General features: G+C 35.1%; 1 protein-coding gene across 3 annotated transcripts in view; it reads left to right on the top strand.

Annotated features, from left to right (window-relative positions):
• SPAG16 (sperm associated antigen 16) overlaps positions 1-21,318 on the top strand; it is a 207,950-nt gene that overhangs the window by 68,630 nt on the left and 118,002 nt on the right. Inside the window, exon 9 of one of the 3 annotated variants that reach the window (XM_089916411.1) lies at positions 11,463-18,951. The exons of 1 other annotated variant lie outside the window; for it this stretch is intronic. In XM_089916411.1, the coding sequence (XP_089772537.1) occupies positions 11,463-11,696 (234 nt within the window). In that variant the 3' untranslated portion in view covers positions 11,697-18,951. Of the gene's footprint in view, positions 1-11,462; positions 18,952-21,318 lie in introns of those variants that run through there. One more of the 3 variants, XM_089916410.1, reaches the window with a different exon arrangement.

The raw sequence follows: 21,318 nt of genomic DNA, 5'->3' as shown, positions 1-21,318 counted from the left end.
ATGTACTTTGTCAGAAACTGTTTTAGAGTTTGAATTATTTGGAAGCCTAGTCTGTATGTGAAACCCAGGTCTACCACTTATTACTTGTACAAACCTGGGCAAATTACTTGACTTATATGCTTCCATCTTTATAAATTGGGAAGAATAATATGTGCATCAACAGGTGTTTGTCATGATTCAATGAAATAACATATGTAATATATCTACCACAGTGCCTGTTACAGAATTGATATGAATTAAAGGATAGTGTTCCTGTAGAAAAGGGTATTTACCAGAAGATAAATAATACTTAATTGCTAATACTATTTTATTCTTTTGTGTTAAACATGATATGGGTAACACTGAATAGAAGTCTGTTAAGACTTCTAGATTCATTACTTTTTTAACCATTTTTGTCATTTTATTATATAATGGCCTGAATGATTTAGCAATAGCTTTCTTTGATTGTAGGTATGGTTTCCCTGATTCAGATTTTATCCACACTGAGATATGGACATTAGTGCATTAAGGTGGCTAATTCTGATCTTCTAATGTTTACATGTTTGCTGTTATATGTGTGAAAGTGCTACTATGCTTATAAAAATTGTACACAACTCTCAACTTCTTTAGGTGCTATTTTATATTTTGATTCACTTAATGAAAACATGGAATCTTATTTAATATCTTTGCCATGATATCTGTTGGTGTTTATATGAAATAGATTATAGTTTAAATATAATGATATGAAAATGTAAAGAGGAGAGAAAGGTCTCTTCAACTCTGGTATGTCAGTGTATGTCATCATGTTGTGTTTTGCCACACTGGCCATGGTAATGGTGCACTTCAAAAGCAATTAAACACACTTACATGCTGATACCTTGCCTTATTAGAGCGAGTTTAGTCGCATTTTGTATTGTATTCTTGAATATTGCTAAGCAGTTATTACTGCTTTTGCCTGAAGTATTGTGATTCTGGCACCAACCAAGGATCTGGTTGACATTTGGCCAATAATTATGAATATTACATTAAAATGTTAAATCATTCTATTTACCAGACATAAAGTTGAAAAAAAGGAAATTAGTTTTGTATTATTTTTAGAGTTTAGAAATATGGAATGCATTAAAAAGTCTAAAACCGTGCACAAATAGAAATTTTAATGCCTATAATTTGATATGTTTTGTTTAATGTTTTTGTGTTTTGTTTAATGTTTTAATAATTTTGAATGTTTTTAATAGTTGAAATAATTCATTAAACATCCCTAAGGAAATATATTAATCAAAATATTTATTCATAATATCGTGCCATGTTAAATGTGTAAGGATTAAGTCAACTTGTTTATAATTCTGATCTGAGTAGAAAATCAAATAAATGGAAATACATTACTACACTAAATATATTCTGCTTTACATAAAAAGGAGTAAATTTTAATCAGAATGATAGTAATTAAGAAATACTAATTATTCTCAGGTTTTTAACTCTCCTATTTATTTTGAATTATGTGTAAGCATGAAGGATTTAGAAAATACAAAAATGAGATTGCAATGAAAAAAATGCTTAGGTTTTTACATTTTCAAAACTTCAGTCAATATCAATATCTACAGTTTAAAATATAAATGTGTTCAAGTAATATTTCCTTAATCTAATATACTATATTTGACTATAATATATTAATTATATATTATATGTATTTACATATATATATAAATAACATAAATGCAAGTTATAGACTATGTATCTAGTCTTATACAACTTGCTTTTTCATTTTGGCGTTTTATTTCTAAGATTCTTCCACATTCTTATATGAGGCTTGTAATTCATTTCACACTATTTACTTTTCTCTTCTGTTATTAATGGATGTTCAAGTTGTTTTCAAAATCCTGGTCCAATAAACATGCTGCCATGAATATTCTTGTACACACCTCCAGGTGCACATATGCAAAGTTTTCTGTAGGATATTAATCTAGGAGTGGAATGGCTGGAGAGATGAGGATTTAACTAGATGATGTCATATTCTTTTTGAAATTAGTTGGACATGTCTACAAACCCATACATAGAATTCCTCTTACTCTGTGTCCTTTCCAACACTTGGTATTACCAGGGTTCTTTATTTTTGCCAATCTAATAAGTAAAATATGTTACCTCATGGGGTCTTAATTTTCATTTTTCTGATTAATAATTAAATTTAACAAGCTCCCTTTTGTTTACAGACATTTCATATGTTAGATTCTTTGAAATGTCAGTTCATATCTTTTGCCCATTTTTCTATTAGGTTCTTGATCTCTGAAGAATATTTGCAGTGTATTTTAGGTATTGATTCCTAGGTCCGTTGCATGATTGTAGAAATCTTGTCACACATGGTGACTTATATTTTCTATTTCTTTATAGTGTCTTTAATGAATAAAAGTTCTTCATTTTTTAATGTTTTACACCTTAAATATATATGGTTTTTATTTTTAAAAAAGTAACCCAGCTAAAAGTTCTTCATTTTAATGTAGGTAAATTTATCAACACTTTCTTTTATGGTAACACTTATTGTCACTTGCATAAGAGATCCTTTCCTATGCCAAAATCAGAATGCTTTGCTTGAATATTTTCTTTTAGTAATTTTGTTTATTATATTTCCTTTTACCAAATAATTTGTGGGTAATTCCTAAAAATATAGGTATTCTCTTACATACACACAATATGATATTTATTTTTTTATCTTATTTTTTAAACATCTTTATTGGAGTATAATGGCATTAAATGGTGTGTTAGTTTATGCTGTATAACGAAGTGTATCAGCTATACATATATCCCCATATCTCTTCCCTCCCTCCCTATCCCACCCCTTTAGGTGGACACAGAGCACCTAACTGATCTCCCTGTGCTATGTGGCTGATTCCCACTAGCTATCTGTTTTACATTTGGTAGTGTATATATGTCCATGCCACTCTCTCATTTCATCCCAGCTTACCCTACCCTCTCCCCATGTCCTCAAGTCCATTCTCTATGTCTGCATCTTTATTCCTGTCCTGCCCCTACGTTCTTCAGAACCACTTTTTCTTTTCTTTTGGATTCCATATATATGTGTTAGCTTACGGTATTGGTTTTTCTCTTTCTGACTTACTTCCCTCTATATGACAGACTCTGGGTCCATCCACCTCATTACAAATAACTCAATTTTGTTTCGTTTTATGGCTGAGTAATATTCCATTGTATATATGTGCCACATCTTCTTTATCCATTCATCTCTTGATGGACACTTAGGTTGCTTCCATGTCCTGGCTATTGTAAATAGAGCTGCAATGAACATTGTGGTACATGAATTTTGAATTATGGTTTTCTCAGGGTACATGCCCAGTGGTGGGATTGCTGGGTCGTATGGTAGTACTATTTTTATTTTTTTAAGGAACCTCCATACTGTTCTCCATAGTGGCTGTATTAATTTACATTCCCACCAACAGTGCAAGAGGGTTCCCTTTTCTCCACACCCTCTCCAGCATTTATGGTTTGTAGGTTTTTTTGATGATGGCCATTCTGACTGGTATGAGGTGATACCTCATTGAAGTTTTGATTTACATCATTCTCTAATGATTACTGATGTTGAGCATCCTTTCACGTGTTTGTTGGCAATCTGTATAACTTCTTTGGAGAAATGTCTATTTAGGTCTTCTGCCCATTTTTCGATTGGGTTGTTTGTTTTTTTGATACTGAGCTGCATGAGCTGCTTGTAAATTTTGGAGATTAATCCTTTGTCAGCTGCTTCATTTGCAAATATTTTCTCCCATTCTGAGGATTGCCTTTTCGTCTTGTTTATGGTTTCCTTTGCTGTGCAAAAGCTTTTCAGTTTCATTAGGTCCCATTTGTTTATTTTTGTTTTTATTTCCATTTCTCTAGGAGGTGGGTCAAAAAGGATCTTGCGGTGATTTATGTCATAGAGCGTTCTGCCTGTGTTGTCATCTAAGAGTTTTATAGTGTCTGGCCTTACATTTAGGTCTTTAATCCATTTTGAGTTTATTTTTGTGTATGGTGTTAGGGAGTGTTCTAACTTCATTCTTTTACATGTAGCTGTCAGGTTTTCCCAGCACCACTTATTGAAGAGGCTGTCTCCTTCAGTTTGTTAATATGGTGTATCACATTGATTGATTTGCGTATATTGAAGAATCCTTGCATTCCTGGAATAAACCCCACTTGATCATGGTGTATGATCCTTTTAATGTGCTTTTGGATTCTGTTTGCTAGTATTTTGTTGAGGATATTTGAATCTGTGCTCATCAGTGAAATTGGCCTGTAGTTTTCTATTTTTGTGACATTTTTGTCTGGTTTTGGTATCAGGGTGATGGTGGCCTCGTAGAATGAGTTTAGGAGTGTTCCTCCCTTGGCCATATTTTGGAGGAGTTTGAGAAGGATAGGTGTTAGCTCTTCTCTAAATGCTTGATAGAATTCAGTTGTGAAGCCATCTGGTCCTGGGCTTTTGTTTGTTGGATAATTTTTACTCACAATTTCATTTTCAGTGCTTGTGATTGAACTGTTTATATTTTGTATTTTGTCCTGGTTCAGTCTTGGAAGTTGTGCTTTTCTAAGAATTTGTCCATTTCTTCCAGGTTGTTCATTTTATTGGCATAGATTTGCTTGTAGTAATGTCTCATTATCCGTTGTATTTCTGCAGTGTCAGTGATTACTTCTCCTTTTCCATTTCAAATTCTACAGATTTGGGTCTTCTCCCTTTTTTTCTTGATGAGTCTGGCTAATGGTTTATCATTATTTTTTATCTTCTCAAAGAACCAGCTTTTAGTTTTATTGATCTTTGCTATCATTTCCTTCATTTCATTTTCATTTATTTCTGATGTGACCTTTATGATTTCTTTCCTTCTGCTAACTTTGGAGTTTTTTTGTTCTTCTTTCTCTAATTGCTTTAGGTGTAAGGTTAGGTTGTTTATTTGAGATGTTTCTTGTTTTTTGAGGTAGGATTGTATTGCTATAAACTTCCCTCTTAGAACTGCTTTTGCTGCATCCCATAGGTTTTGGGTTGTCATATTTTCATTGTCATTTGTTTCTAGGTATTTTTTGATTTCCTCTTTGATTTCTTCAGTGATCTCTTGGTTATTAAGTAGTGTCTTGTTTAACCTCCATGTGTTTGTATTTTTTACAGATTTTTTCCTGTAATTGATAACCTAGTCTCATAGCGTTGTGGTCAGAAAAGATACTTGATAGAATTTCAATTTTCTTAAATTTACTAAAGCTTGATTTGTGATCCAAGATATGATCTATCCTGGAGAATGTTACATGAACTCTTGAGAAGAAAGTGTATTCTGTTGTTTTTGGATGGGATGTCCTATAAATATCAATTAAGTCCATCTTGTTAAATGTATCATTTAAAGCTTGTGTTTCTTTATTTATTTTCATTTTGGATGAGCTGTCCCTTGATGAAAGTGGGGTGTTAAAGTCCCCTACTATGATTGTGTTACTGTCGATTTCCCCTTTTATGGCTGTTAGCTTTTGCCTTATGCCTTGAGGTGCTCTTATGTGGGGTACATAAATATTTACAATTGTTATATCTTCTTCTTGGATTGTTCCCTTGATCATTATGTAGTGTCCTTCTTTGTCTCGTGTAATAGTCTTTATTTTAAAGTCTACTTTGTCTGATATGAGAATTGCTACTCCAGCGTTTTTTGATTTCCGTTTGCATGGAATATCTTTTTCCATCCCCTCACTTTCAGTCTGTATGTGTCCCTAGGTCTGAAGTGGGTCTCTTGTAGACAGTGTATATGTGGGTCTTATTTTTGTATCCATTCAGCCAGTCCATGTCCTTTGGTTGGAGCATTTAATCCACTCGCATTTAAGGTAGCTATTGATATGTATGTTCTTATTACCATTTTCTTAATTGTTTTGGGTTTGTTATTGTAGGTCTTTTCCTTCTCTTGTGTTTGCTGCCTAGAGAAGTTCCTTTAGCATTTGTTGTAAAACTGGTTTGGTGGTGCTGAATTCTCTTACCTTTTGCTTGTCTGTAAAGGTTTTAATTTCTCCATCAAATCTCAATGAGATCCTTGCTGGGTAATCTTGGTTGTAGGTTTTTCCCTTTCATCACTTATAATATGTCCTGCCACTCCCTCCTGGCTTACAGAGTTTCTGCTGAAAGATCAGCTGTTTACTGTATGGGGATTCCCTTGTATGTTATTTGTTGTTTTTCCCTTGCTGCTTTTAATATTTTGTCTTTAATTTTTGAAAGTTTAATTAATATGTGTCTTGGCATGTTTCTCCTTGGATTTATCCTGTATGGGACTCTCTGTGCTTCCTGGAGTTCATTGACTATTTCCTTTTCCGTATTAGGGAAGTTTTCAGCTATAATCTCCTCAAATGTTTTCTCAGTCCCTTTCATTTTCTCTTCTTCTGAGACCCCTGTAGTCTGAATTTTGGTGCATTTAATATTGTCCTAGAGGTCTCTGAGACTGTCCTCAGTTCTTTTCATTCTTTTTTCTTCATTCTGCTCTGCAGTAGTTATTCCCAGTATTTTATCTTTTAGGTCACTTGTCTGTTTTTCTGACTCATTTAGTCTGCTATTGATTCTGTCTAGAGAAGTTTTAATTGCATTTATTGTGTTCATCATTGTTTGTTTGCTCTTTAGTTCTTCTAGCTTCTTGTGAAACGTTTTTTGTATTTTCTCCATTCTGTTCCCAAGAATTTGGATCATCTTTACTATCATTACTCTGAATTCTTTTTCAGGTAGACTTCTTATTTCCCTTTAATTTTTTTGGTCTGGTGGGTTTTTACATTGCTTTTTCATCTGCTGTGTGTGTTTCTGTGTCTTCTCATTTTGCTTTTCTTACTGTGTTCGGGATCTCCTTTTTGCAGACTGCCGTTTCATAGTTCCTGTTGTTTTTGATGTCTGCCTCCCATGGCTAAGGTTGGTTGCTGGGTTGGGTAGGCTTCCTGGTGGAGGGGACTGGTGCCTCTGTTCTGGTGGTTGAGGTTGTATCTTGTCTTTCTGGTGGGCAGGACCACATCCGGTGGTGTGTTTTGGGGTGTCTGTGACCTTATTATGATTTTAGACAGTCTCTCTGCTAATGGGTGGGGCTGTGTTCCTGTCTTGCTAGTTGTTTTGCATAGGGTATCCAGCAGTGTAGCTTTCTGGTTGCTGAGTGGAGCTGGGTCTTAGCATTGAGATAGAGATCTCTGGGAGAACTTTTGACATTTGATATTACGTGGAGCTGGGAGGTCTCTGGTGGACCAATATCCTGAACTCGGCTCTGCCACCTCAGAGGCACAGGCCTGACACCTGGCTGGGGCACCAAGACCCTGTCAACCACACGGCTCAGAAGAAAAGGCAGAAAAAACACAAAGAAAGAATGAAAAAATAAAATAAAGTTATTAAAATAAGAAATAGAAGAATTATTATTGAAAATAAAAAAAATTTTAAAAGTAATAAAAAAATAAAAAAGAAAGAAGAGAGCAACCAAACCAAAAAAGAAATCCACCAATGATAACAAGCACTAAAAACTATACAAAATGATAAAAAAACAGACAGGCGGAACCCTAGGACAAATGGTAAAAGTGAAGCTATACACACAAAATCACACAAAGAAGCATACACATACATGGGCACAAAAAAGAGAAAAAGGAAAAAATATGTAGTATAAAAAGAAAAGAAAAAAGCAACCCAATCAATAAATCTACCAGTGGTAATAACCTATATATACTAAACAAAAATAAACTTAAAACCAAAAACAAATTAGATGCATAAAGCAAACCCCAAGTCTACAGTTCCTACCAGAATCCACTGCCTCAATTTTGGGATGATTTGTTGTCTATTCAGGTATTCCAGAGATGCAGGGTACATCAAGTTGATTGTGGAGATTTAATCCGCTGCTCCTGAGGCTGCTGGGAGATATTTCCCTTTCTCTTTGTTCGCACAGCTCCTTGGGTTTAGCTTTGGATTTGGCCCTGCTTCTGTGTGTAGGTCACCTGGGGTCTCTGTTCCCCACCCAGACAGGACGGGGTTAAAGTAGCAGCTGATTAGAGGACTCTGGCTCACTCAGGTCGGGGGGAGGGAGGAATATGGAATGCAGGACGAGCCTGAGGCGCAGGGGCAGGCATGACATTGCACCAGCCTGAGGTGTGCCGTGGTGTTCTCCCGGGGAAGTTGTCCCTGGATCATGGGACCCTGGCAGTGGCGGGCTGCAGAGGCTCCCGGTAGGGGAGGTATGGATAGTGACCTGTGCTTGCACACAGGATTCTTGGTGGCTGCAGCAGCAGCCTTAGCATCTCATGCCGTTCTCTGGTGTCTGTGCTTGTAGCCGTGGCTCATGCCCGTCTCTGGACCTCGTTTAGGCTGTGTTCTGAATCCCCTCTCCTTGTGCACCCCGAAACAATGGTCTCTGCCTCTTAGGCAGTTCCAGAGTTTTTCCCAGACTCCCTCCCAGCTAGCTGTGGCGCACTAGCCCCCTGCAGGCTGTGTTCACACAGCCAACCCTAGTCTTCTCCCTGGGATCTCACCTCTGAAGCCCCAGCCTCAGCTCCCAGCCCCCAACCGCCCTGGCAGGTGAGCAGACCAGCCTCTCAGGCTGGTGAGTGCTGGTCGGCACCGATCCTCTGTACAGGAATCTCTCCGCTTTGCCCTCCGCACCCCTGTTGCTGTGCTCTCGTCCGTGGCTATGAAGCTTCTCCCCTGCCCCCATCTCCGCCAATGAAGGGGCTTCCTCATGTGGTGAAAGGTTCCCTCCTTCACAGCTTCCTCCCAGAGGTGCAGGTCCTGTCCCTATTCTTTTGTGTCTGTGTTTTCTTTTTTCTTTTCCCCTACCCAGGTACTTGGGAGTTTCTCACCTTTTGGGAAGTCTGAGGTCTTCTGCCAGCAATTCAGTAGGTGTTCTGTAGGAGTTGTTCCACATGTAGGTGTATTTTTGATGTATTTGTGGGGAGGAAGGTGATCTCCACCTCTCACTCCTTTGCCATCTTGAAGGTCCCTCTCCTGATATTTAAATCAAGCAATTAACATTGATACAGTACTATTTAATCTATAGAAATTATTTAAATTTTTCTGTGTTCTACTAATGTCTTTAATTTTTTTGAAACCAACCTTTTTATTTTGAGATAGTTGTAGATTCACATGCAGCTGTAAATAATAATTCAGCGAGATATTGTATATTCTCTATCTACTTTCCTTCAGTTGTAACATCTTGCAAAACTAAAGTACAATATCACAATCCCCAATTGACCTTGATCTAATCAAGGTGTAGAAGAGTTCCATCACTGCAAGCATCCCTAGTGTTGCTCTTTTATAGTCATGTCCACTTTTCTCTCTCTATTCCACTCCCTCTAATCCCTAACCATAGAAACCACTAATTTCTTTTCCAGCTGTATAATATTGTCATTTCAAGATTGTTATTTAAATGGAATCATACAGTATTTAACTTTGGAGTTGACTTTTGTACTCAGCATCATTCCCTTAAGATTCATCCAAGCTGTTGCATGGGTCAATAGTTATTTTTCTTCCTAAGTAGTTGTTAATCCTTTTTTAAATATTTGGTAGAATTCTCCAAAGACCATCTGGGCCAGAAGATTTCTTTTTTGGGGGCTTTTAAATTACAAATTTAATCTTTTTAATGATTATAGGGCTATTCAGATTATTTCATCTTAATTGAGTTTTGGTTGTGTTTTTTGAACTTGTTAAGTTTATGAGTATAAAGTTGTTCATAACATTCCATTGTTATACTTTTAATAACTGTATGATCTATGATGAGTTCCTCTATTCCAGTGTTTTGGACATTTGTTATTTGTATCTTTTGCCTTTTTATTTTTGTCAGTCTTGCTAGGTAGAATTTTATCAATTTTACTGACTTTTTAAAAAAATGAACTACCTTTTTGTTTTGTGATTTTCTGAATTGTTTTCTTATTTTCAATTTCATTGATTTCTGCTTTTATCTGTATTATTTCTTTTATTCTTCCTCCAGCTTTGAGTTTCTTGTGCTCCTTTTTGAGTTATAAACTTAAATTATTAATTTGAGACATTTCTTCTTTTGTAATATAAGCATATAGTGCTATAAATAGCCCTCTCAACACTGCTTTAGCTGCATACCCCATATCTTGATATATTATACTTTCATTTTCGTTCAATTCTATGTATTTTTATTTTTATTTTCTTTGAGACTTGCTCTTTGACCTTTGGATTATTTACAAGTGTGTTGTTTAATTTCCATGTGTTTAAGAGATTTTCCTGTTGTCTTTGTGGTACTGATTTCTAGTTTGATTTGATTATGGTAAAAGAATACATTACCTTTTGTTTCCAGGTTAGGGGTCAGACATGAGTCACCTTCTGTTCAGTAGGGAATGGTAAAATGTCCTACCACTATGCTCTTCCTTTCATCCTGGTATCTTGAACTATTAGTTTACATTCCTATTTCCCCCTTTCAGAGTTCTGCTTTTATTGTGCCTTGCGTTATTTCCATGGTTTATAGTTGTTCTTAGGGAAGAGGACGGGGAGAGTTAAGTCTACTCCATCTAGTCTCAATTGGATGTCTCATCATAAAAGTTTGCTTTCCAGTTGCAATATTGAAATTACCTTGAAATTGAAATTTTTATGTGGAGTGTAGTAGGAATCCAGTTTCACTCGGTTTCGCTCAGATAATTGCCTATTTCAGCACAATTTGTTATATGGTTCTTCTTTTTCCCAATGGTCTGCAAGTACCAGCTCTGTCATTTAACTGGTTTCTGTGTATACACTGGTTTGCTTTTGGACTCTTTTATGTTCCATTCGTGAATTTGTTTACTTCCTTGTCAGAACCATATTTTTTAAAATAAATTTGACATGTAACATTGTGTAAGTTTAAGGTAGACAAAGTGTTACTTGTGTTACTTTGATACATTTATATATTATAAGCTGATTGTCAGTATAATGATATTTATCACATTACATTATTATAGTACAATATTATTGTCTATATTCATTATACTGTACATTAGATCTCTATGGCTATTTACTACTCATTACAAGTTTGTATTCTCAACACCATTACTTTCACTCCACCCTCCATCCCCTGGTAACCACCAGTTTACTCCCTTTTTCAAAAAAGTTTTAACTTGTTTAGCTCCCACCTATAAGTGATATCATACAATACACTGTACTTTTAAATTATTATAGGTTTTAATAAGTTTGGGTATATCTTAGGGCGATTGCCTCAACCTTACTCTTGTTCTTCAGAAGTGTATGCTATTCTGTAGTTCTCCATAAATTTGAGACTTTTATTAGCATAGCTTTGGTTTTATAGATTGATGTAGAGATAACTGACATGATATTGAGTGTTTCAAAGCATGAATGGACATGGTTTATCTCCCCATATATTTGGTTTTTAAAAAAGTGTCTTTCAAAACATTTTTATACTTTTTTCCATACAGATCTTATACATGTTTTTGTTAAATATAATTATAAGTACCTAATAATTTTTGCTATTGTAAATGATATTTACAAGTAGTTAAAATAAATAACTTTTTCCTTCACTGGCCTTGAGGCCTCCAACAGAAATCAAGAGGGTGCCTGTGAGCTCAGTGCAAGATCAGCCCTCTGTCCAACTCCATGCCTCCATCATCAGGAGTGGAGAGGGAACTCTCAAACTTGGAATAAAATCACACCTCTTCAGGACATCTTTGGCAGGAGACAACAGAGTGCCCAAGCACTCAGAGTAAGACCACCCATCTACAGGACATCATACCTCTGTCAGCGGGAGCCAAAGGGGAGATTCTGAGCAACACCTGTTTCTGGCCTCTTCTCCCCCAGACCTCTTTCTTCAACACCCATACCCTTTATCCTGTACTTTTTAGTCTTCATAAGGAGCCTAGGGCTCCCAGTTCATCATATATTCCAGAGCTCTAATCCTCCCTAAGGCTCCTTATGTCACTTTTTCTGACCCAATCTCTTCTTCTCCTTTCCTGACTCTCAAATCTTTTTCTGTGTACCCTCTGGAACTTAAGATCATTGATTAGCAAAATCCTCTATATTTTTAACTTGTACTGTGAATGTTCCCTTCACCTTCTGTGCTAATGGAAATTTAGCTTTTCTCTGCTTATAGTTTCTCCTGCAGCCAGGCAGGTTCTCTTGGGGAAAAAAAGCCTTGATTTGTAGTATCTTTCAGGTTCTGTGCTATAAATACTCATGCCACAGCTGTTCAAGCTACCATCTTACTTCATCAAATGTGGAGTTGAGAAGTGACATCCATAACCAGCTCTCCTGAGATACCTCCGGTCTGCCTTGACCTGTAGCAGTCTCAAGGGTGATTTCTCTCTACTCCCCACTCAACCATAGCATTGGATCTGTAGGTGAGATAAATGTCTCCTTTGCTTCTCGTTGCTGTTTTCAGTCCCTTCTTCTGCCCTCATTCATGAATACACCTTGCCTTGAATCTCATATCATCATGTTATCCTACTCAATAATAACTCTTTATTACAGGTACTTCTCAGATCATTTTTTTTGTAAAATAAAAAAAATTAATCACTGTGACATTGTCACTTTTGTAAAAAGATTACTGCCATAATTTTATTTAGATATTCGCATGGATGATCCTCTAACACTCTGGAATTTCATTTCCTCGATAGCCTCTTCTTTAAGTGATCCTGTTCTCCATCCATTCTCAGCCACTCACTTTTGGTCATTCCTTAGGCCTTGCTATTACCAATAACTGCCATAAATTTTCATTTTCTTTGCTGTTTGCTCCTTATCTCCCCAACCTCTCTGTATGTTGAGGTTTTCCAGGGATCAATTCTGGGGCCTCTTCTCTTTGGTGTCATCACTCCCTATGTGATCTCAACCAGTCTCGTGGCTTTAAATTACCTATATGCTAGTGACTCATTAAGTTATATCTTCAACTGAGCTCTCTTTCCTGTCCTCTAACTTTATGTATCCAACTCAGCTGCATACTTGTCCTCCGCAGTTAGATATCAAGTCCGCATTAAAGCTCTATCTCCTGCAGTTTTCTCCATCTTAATTAATGGAAGTTCTGTCCTTCCACTTCCTTAGCCAAATACCTCTGGAGTTATCCTTGAGTCATTTCTCTCTTAGACATTTCGCATCAGATATGAAAAGAAATTATTTCGGTTCTATCTTTGAAACATATCCACACTTCCATCTTTTTTTTTTACCACCAGCAGTGTTGCTCTGTCTTTCTTCCCCATTGTCTCTAGCCTGGATTACTGCAATAGCTTCCTAACTGATCTTTCTGTTTTTTTCTTTCCTTTGCTTCAGTCTTCTTTGAAAACAGCAGCCAGAGCGATCCTCTTAAAACATAAATCTATCCATAATGTTTCTCGGTTGAAAACTTTCTAGTGGCTTCCTATCTTTTTCAACTATAGGAAAGTCATTATAGCCTCTGAGGCCCTACACAATCTGGCCCCTTTGTAACCTCTCTGACCTCATCTACAGCTACTGGCCCATCTTTTACTCAATTGCAGCCACACTAGCCTCCTTCCCATTTGTAGAACACTCTAGTCAGGCCCTGCCTCCAGGCTTTTGCATTTGAGGTTTCTTCTGCCTGAGCTGTCTTCCTTCAGATATTTGAAAGGCTCATCCCTTCACTTCCTTTAAAGTTTTAGTTAAATGTCTCCTTTTAGAGAGATCTTCTAAAGCTGCCCAATCTAAATTTTAATGCTGCCCCTCTTTCCCTTTTCCTTCCTGGATCTCTTTCCTGCTTTTGTTTTGTTTTTTTCTCCTTACACATCTTACATATCTTTCTCTTACATTCTGTGTTGTACTTTTTAACTTGTTTATTGCATCTCTTCCCCACTAGAATGTAAGCTCCACAAGAGCAGGTATATTTATCTGCTTTATTCACTACTGTATTCTCAGTGCCAAAAACATGACTGGCCAATATTAAGTACTCCACAAATATTTGTGTTTAAATGAATGAATAACTGAGAAATATGTGTTCTGTTTGTTGCTGTTACATAGAAATGAAATTGATTACTCTAAGTTGATCTTAAATATAATGACCTTGCTAAACTCTCCATTGCAAGAGGTTTCTTTAAAAAAATTTCCTTGCAAATAATTATATCATCTATAAACAATGATAGTTGTGATTTTCCTTTTCTGATCCTGGAAAATTTTATGTATATTTCTTATTTTTGTGCATTGTTTAGGACCTCTAGAGAATGGTTAAATTGAAGAAATTGGAACAGGCATTCTTATCCTTTTTTTTATTTTAGAAGGAATGCTTCTTATGTTTCAGCACAAGAGATGATATTTGTTATGTCTTTGGTAGATATTCCTTATTAAGTTAAAAATGTTTACTTCTATATTTGCTAAGTTTATTTGTTTTTTATCATGAGTTAGTGTTAATTTTTTAATCATAAATGAATGATAAGTTTTTTGTCATGTTTAAGTGTTAATTTTTATTTTATCATGAGTGAATATTGAATTTTCTGCCTCTGAGATGATTTTCTCCATTAACATTTTAATGTGGTAAATGACATAATGGACTTCCTAATGTAACATTCTATTTCATTCTTGGGATGAAACTAACTCATTCATCATGTGTTATATGATGTATATATCACTGGATCTAGTTCACTGTTTTTTCTTAGGATGCTTACTTCTATTTTTTGAATAAAACTGGCCTTTAATTTTCCTTTTTAGTCACTGTCTTTTTATAATTTTGGTATCATTACATGAGTTGCCGAATATTCCCTCTTTTTCTCTTCTTTGAGTTTTTATATCTACCCTTAAATGTATGGGTAGAAGTCTTAGATGAAACTAATCGGAGCTACTATGTATTTATGGAAATATTTTATACTGTGGATTCAGGTTTTTAATTTTTTTTTCAAGTCTTTTTTGAGTTTGTTACAGTATTGTTTTTTGTTTTTTTTACATCTTTATTGCAGTATAATTGCTTTACAATGTTGTGTTAGTTTCTGTTTTACAACAAAGTGAATCAGCTATATGTATACATATATCCCCATATACCCTCCCTCTTGGGCCTCCCTCCCAGCCTCTCTATCCCACCCCTCTAGGTTGTCGCAAAGCACTGAGCTGATCTCCCGGTGCAATGCTGCTGCTTCCCACTAGCTATCTATTTTACATTTGGTAGTGTATATATGTCAGTGATACTCTCACTTTGTCAGAGCTTACCCTTCCCCCTCCCCCGTGTCCTCAAGTCCATTCTCTATGTCTGTATCTTTATTCCTGCCCTGCCACTAGGTTCATCAGTATCATTTTTTTTAGATTCCTTATGTATGTGTTAGCATACGGTATTTGTTTTTCTCTTTCTGACTTACTTCACTCTGTATGACAGACTCTAGGTCCATCTACCTCACTACAAATAACTCAATTTCGTTTCTTTCTTTGACTGAGTAATATTCCATGTATATATGTCCCACATCTTCTTTATCCATTCATCTGTCGATGGACATTTAGGTTGCTTCCACGTCCTGGTTATTGTAAATAGTGCTGCAATGAACATTGTGGTACATGTCTCTTTTTGAATTATGGTTTTCTCAGGGTATATGCCCGGTAGTGGGATTGCTGGGTCATATGGTAGTTCTATTTTTAGTTTTTTAAGGAACCTCCATAGTGTTCCCCATAGTGGCTGTAACAATTTACATTCTCACCAACAGTGCAAGAGGGTTCCCTTTTCCCCACATCCTCTCCAGCATTTATTGTTTCTAGATTTTTTGATGATGACCATTCTGACTGGTATGAGGTGATACCTCATTATAGTTCTGATTTGCATTTCTCTAATAATTAGTGATATTGAACATCTTTTCATGTGCTTCTTGGTGATCTGTATGTCTTCTTTGGTGAAATGTCTATTTAGGTCTTCTGCCCATTTTTTAATTGGGTTGTTTGTTTTTTAGATATTGAGCTCCATGGGCTGTTTGTATATTTTGGAGTTTAATCCTTTGTCTGTTGTTTCATTTGCAAATATTTTCTCCCATTCTGAGGGTTGTCTTTTTGTCTTGTTTATGGTTTCCTTTGCTGTGCAAAAGCTTTTAAGTTTCATTAGGTTTCAGTTGTTTATTTTCATTAGGTTTCAGTTGTTTACTCTAGGAGGTGGGTCAAAAAAGATCTTGCTGTGGCTTATGTCAAAGAGTGTTCTCCCTATGTCTTCCTCTAAGAGTTTTATAGTGTCTGGTCTTACATTTAGGTGATTAATTCATTTGGAGTTTGTTTCTGTGTATGGTGTTAGGTAGTGTTCTAATTTTATTCTTTTACTTGTAGCTCTCCAGATTTCCCAGCACCACTTATTGAAGAGGCTGTCTTTTCTCCATTGTATATTTTTGCCTCCTTTGTCATAAATTACGTGACCATATGTAAGTGGGTTTATCTCTGGGCTTTCTATCCTGTACTATTGATCTATATTTCTGTCTTTGTGCCAGTACCATACTGTCTTGATTACTGTAGCTGTTTAGTATAGTTTGACATCGGGGAACCTGATTCCTCCAGCTCAGTTTTTCTTTCTCAAGTTTGCTTTGGCTATTTGGGGTCGTTTGTGTTTCCATACAAATTGTAAGATGTTTTGTTCTAATTCTGTGAAGAACGCCATTGGTAGTTTGATAGGGATTGCATTGAATATGTAGATTGCTTTGGACTTCAGTTTTATGTTTTAGTTTATTGTCCCCAAAGCATGTGGGATCTTAGCTCCCCAATCAGGGATCAAACCCTCACCCCCTGCATTGGAAGGTGAAGACTTAACCACTGGACCGCCTAGGAAGCCCCTGGATTTTTTAATATAATAGAATTCTAGCAGTTATCTCTTCTTGAATCAATTTTGGTAAATTATAAAATAATATATTTACATGAATATAACCATTTTGTCTAAGTTTTGAATTTACCAGCATAAAGGTATTTGTTACATTTTTTATTTTTTGTCTCTAATAAGTCCATAGTTATATTCTCTTTTTATATTTGATATCTATTTCCTCCCTTCTTAAAATTCCCCCCTCCCAGACTCTCCCGCATCTCCCATCTGTCTTCTTGGAGATTTATGAATTTTATTGGTATTTTCAAATATCCAACTTTTGAGTTTTATGATTCTCTATTATATGCCCATTTTTTCCATTACTTTTGCTTTCATTGTTATGATTTCCTTATGACTACATTCTTTGGGTTTATTCTTTTTTTTTTCCCACTTCTTAATTAGGATACATAGCTTATTAATTTTTGGCCTTTCCACTATTCTAAATATTTAATATTATAAATTTCCTCCTAAATACTACTATAACTGTATACTGCAGGTGTTTATATGTAGCAATTTAATTTTTGCTCAGTCTTAAGTATTCTAAGATTTCCATTATGATTTCTTCTTTGTCCCATGGTTATTTTAGAGGGCATTTTCAGATTTACATATGCATGATTTGGGGGTTATCTTTTTTTTTTTGGTTATTATATATTTCTAGTTAAAATAAATCATGGGGCTTCCCTAGTGGTGCAGTGGTTGAGAGTCCGCCTGCTGATGCAGGGGACATGGGTTCGTGTCCCGCTCTGGGAAGATCCCACATACCGCGGAGCGGCTAGGCCTGTAAGCCATGGCCGCTGAGCCTGCGCGTCCGGAGCCTGTGCTCTGCCACGGGAGAGGCCACAACAGTGAGAGGCCCGCGTACCACAAAAGAAAAAAAAAAAATCATGGTCAGAGCACATAAGCTGTATAAAACCAATTCTTAAAATATGTTGGGAGTTGTTGTGGTAGAGATTGCTAGTTCTCCACTGAAACATATTTTCTTTATTCCATGGTTTTCATGATCTAGCTAGCCATGTAGTTAGACCTTATATTTCTCAGTTTCCTTCACACCTATATGTGACCATAACAATAAATTTTGCCAATAGAATATGCACTTACTTGGTGTGTGCCTATGAAATTATTTTTTGGAAATACTTACACTTTGCCCTTATTTTCAAGGGAGGATGCTACTTTGATCATTAATGCAGAGCTTGATTATGTACTTATGTATGTTTTGGCCAATCATAACTTGATCCCCTGACACAGCAGAGGATTGGATGCGCTTGCACATTTTGGTTTGCTCTCCTGTACCTCTGCCATGGAATGAGAAGAGCATGTCTCAGCTAGCCTCTGGTTTAGTGAAAGACATGAGAATCAGTGCTGCCATAACTGGGCCCAGTCCATATCAGTTCATCTCCAGCTGACCCACAGTACATGAGCCAGATAAATCTTCTTGTTATGTACCACTGAGATATTATGGTTGCTTATTATATGACACTGATACAAGTGCCACTTCCATGGTCTGGTTCTTAAAGTAGCATCAGGTTCGAACTGCTTTATACTCATTTATCTTCAATTTATATGGATCAAGGAAGTGCCTGTAACCTATCTTTGACCATGCACACAGACCAAGACAGTGTCCTAAATGGATGAACAAAAAAGGAAAGGAAACCTGGACCATCATGCTCAGCTGTGCATCAATTTGATCACTCACCTTGGGAGGCTTACTTGTGAGAGGATTGTTTTCTATTTGTTTCAGTCCACCCTTTTAGAGATGTCTCGGTTTTAACAGCTTAACTTTTATCCAAATATTCAAGGTCTTTATCAACTAGTATATGGTCCCTTTTTATAAGTCTGTATACTTGAGAAGAATGTGTATTTTCTAATTTTGGAGTTCAGAATTTCATATATATTTAACACAGTTTGATTTTCATAGATTCAGACCTTCTGTATCTGTATTATATTTTGGTCAATATCAGTACTTGAGTAAGTTGATGGATTTTCTAGTCTTTTCCTACAATTTAATCCATTTTTTCATTACACATTTTTAAGCTATTTTATTAGATGCTTATAAGTTTAGAATTGTTATATCAACTAGATGAATTGAAGCATCATTTGTAGTAATCTTTTCTATTTCTTTTTTCTTTTTAAAATTTTTATAAATTTTAAACCAACTTTAATAATCAATACTGTCCTTTTAATTTTCTTTCAATGTTTTTATACACACATATACAGTATATATTTAAGAGAATATTGGAATGACTTTATGTACATTTTTTCAAGTAAAGGTGCTAATATATATTTTTACACATTTTTATCTACTTTTGTACATTTATTTTTCTTCTAACAACATATAAGCATTTCTGATGACAATATATATTTTTCAGACACTCTAGATATGATGTCCTTATAATACTTCATTATTTGTATATTACATAATGATTTTACCTCCTTACGTGTACTTAGTTTGGTTATTTCCATTATTTTATTGTTTTAAATATTTCCACGAGGTAAATCCTTACATGTAAAAGCTGTATTCATATCTCTGATTTTTTTTAGGATAAAACTCAAGAATTGGCATTGTTGGGTCAAAGATTACAAAAAAGTGTTTATTCTGGACTTTGTTTTGAAAGTGAAATATAAAGAAATTCCTTTTAAAATCTGCTGCTCTCATTCATTTTTATTTTACACACTTTCTAATTTACCTCAAACTTCTCTGTTTCTAGTAATGCTTTGCTTTGTGGTCTGTTTTTTTATGAAATAGCTACTTCATTTTTCTTTGATTAGTATTTGCCTGGTACATTTTTAAAAATCTCTTTATTTTTAACATTTCTCTGTATATTTTTTATTTCTTTAAACATTCCTACAGTTCTGCTTCCATATCTTATGGATGACCTACAGTTTAGTCTCCAGATTGCAGTTCTCTTTTGGCATTTGTCATCGTGGGAACCCATTTTTTCCATGCGCTTACTGCTTATAGCTCATATGTTAACTCCACAATTTTCCCTTATTTTTTCCTCCTTTAACTTCTGTTGAGTGCAACAATGTAATAAAATTATGTTTTACTTGGGTTTTAGTTGTTTTTCAGTGGAAGAATCCTTCAGAGTATGTAGTTTAATATATTGCTGAGTCTGGTATTTAATTTTAGCAATTAAGATTCTCATTTGATATGTCTTCTGGGAGAATACAAGTGAATGACAATCCATTTTTAGTCTATGGAGGAAAATTATAACAAATTTTAAATGCTTCTGTTTTCACTTAAAATATTTTATACTCAGTGCATAAACCAAACTCTTGATTAGAATTGTCCTAGAATGGATGAGAGATGGGAAATGATAAGTTTGGGAAGTACATTTACTTGGTTAGTGTAGGAGTTGGAGGAGTTGAAGTAATGTCAAAAAGGAGCTTTAGATTTGGATAACAATAAGGTGCCTAAGGTGAAATAAAATTATGAGTAATCAAAAAGGAGCTTTACTTAAGTTCAGCTTTTTTTTAACTGATAGCAAAAAGATAGTGGATTAATATATATAGTATATATTATTAGTATATATAGTATATTAGTATATAGTAGATTACTATATATGCCATTTTTTTACCTTTTTGAATAGTTTTATGTTTTCTAAATTCGTTTCTACTTCTTATTATGAACCAGATAGTAGAGGCTTAATAGTAGAAGAAAAGGCATAGAAACTGTGACTTTATTCTTGTATCCATTCTCATTGTGGGAGGATACAAAAGAAGAGGGAAGAATAGTGGTTTTGAGGATTTTACATTCTTGATCAAATGATTTTTATACTCAGGAAGAAAAAAATCATCTTATTTCACTTGATTCTAAACTTCTAACTTCGGAATATTAATGCATAACATTTTATTTAGCCATATATTAATGTTTATAATTTGTATTTAGGTAATTTATAGGACAATTTTATGAACCAAAATAATTCAAAGCATTGGATTTTAATTAGTAAAAATACACAGTTATAATTCCCTTAATTTAGAATGAAGAGTGTTACCTTGATATATAGAAAAAGTTTGAGTTTAGAAATCTGATATACCTAGGCATTGTTACTCTAAGCACCTCACTTAAACTTTATGAATCAAAGTATTTATCATCTGTAGGCCCTTAATAAATCCTAGCATACTCCCTATGTTAACTTCTCTAAGTTACTTAGAGTGACATCTTGTACCACTCTTAATTATTTTTATTTTGGCTCTTTACTTTCCACTAGTTTATTCCCTTTCCCACCCTGCAGACTCACCCTTTTTTGGAGAAGGACTAAAGGTTTAAGTCTGAGACTGATGCTATGTCACAATGAGATTATAGGGGGAAAAAAAAAAAGGGACCACCATGGAATAAAATTTAGAAGAGTAGGAGAAGAATATCATAATAAGAGAACATAGATTCAAGAAGGACAGGTAAACAGTAGTGTCACAAAGAAGAGATTAAAAGTGAAAATTGGTAAATCATTAATTTCCTCATTCAAAATGAGTTATAAGGTTAAAACTAAAAGTTATTATTGGTATTTTTAAAGACCTAGAGTATTAGACTTATAGTACTGGATTCATATATACTATATCTGTAATATGAGGATCTTTTCAATCTATAATATCAGAACTCTTGGGTTATCTTGAATAATGCTATTAATTAATATGTTGATACAAG

Source organism: Delphinapterus leucas, chromosome 8 (assembly GCF_059928025.1).
Source record: "Delphinapterus leucas isolate spDelLeu-1000000601 "Yukka" chromosome 8, BTC_Dleu_Yukka2, whole genome shotgun sequence".
In the NCBI taxonomy this organism is placed as follows: domain Eukaryota; kingdom Metazoa; phylum Chordata; class Mammalia; order Artiodactyla; family Monodontidae; genus Delphinapterus; species Delphinapterus leucas.
This window is presented reverse-complemented; position numbering and strand designations above follow the sequence as displayed.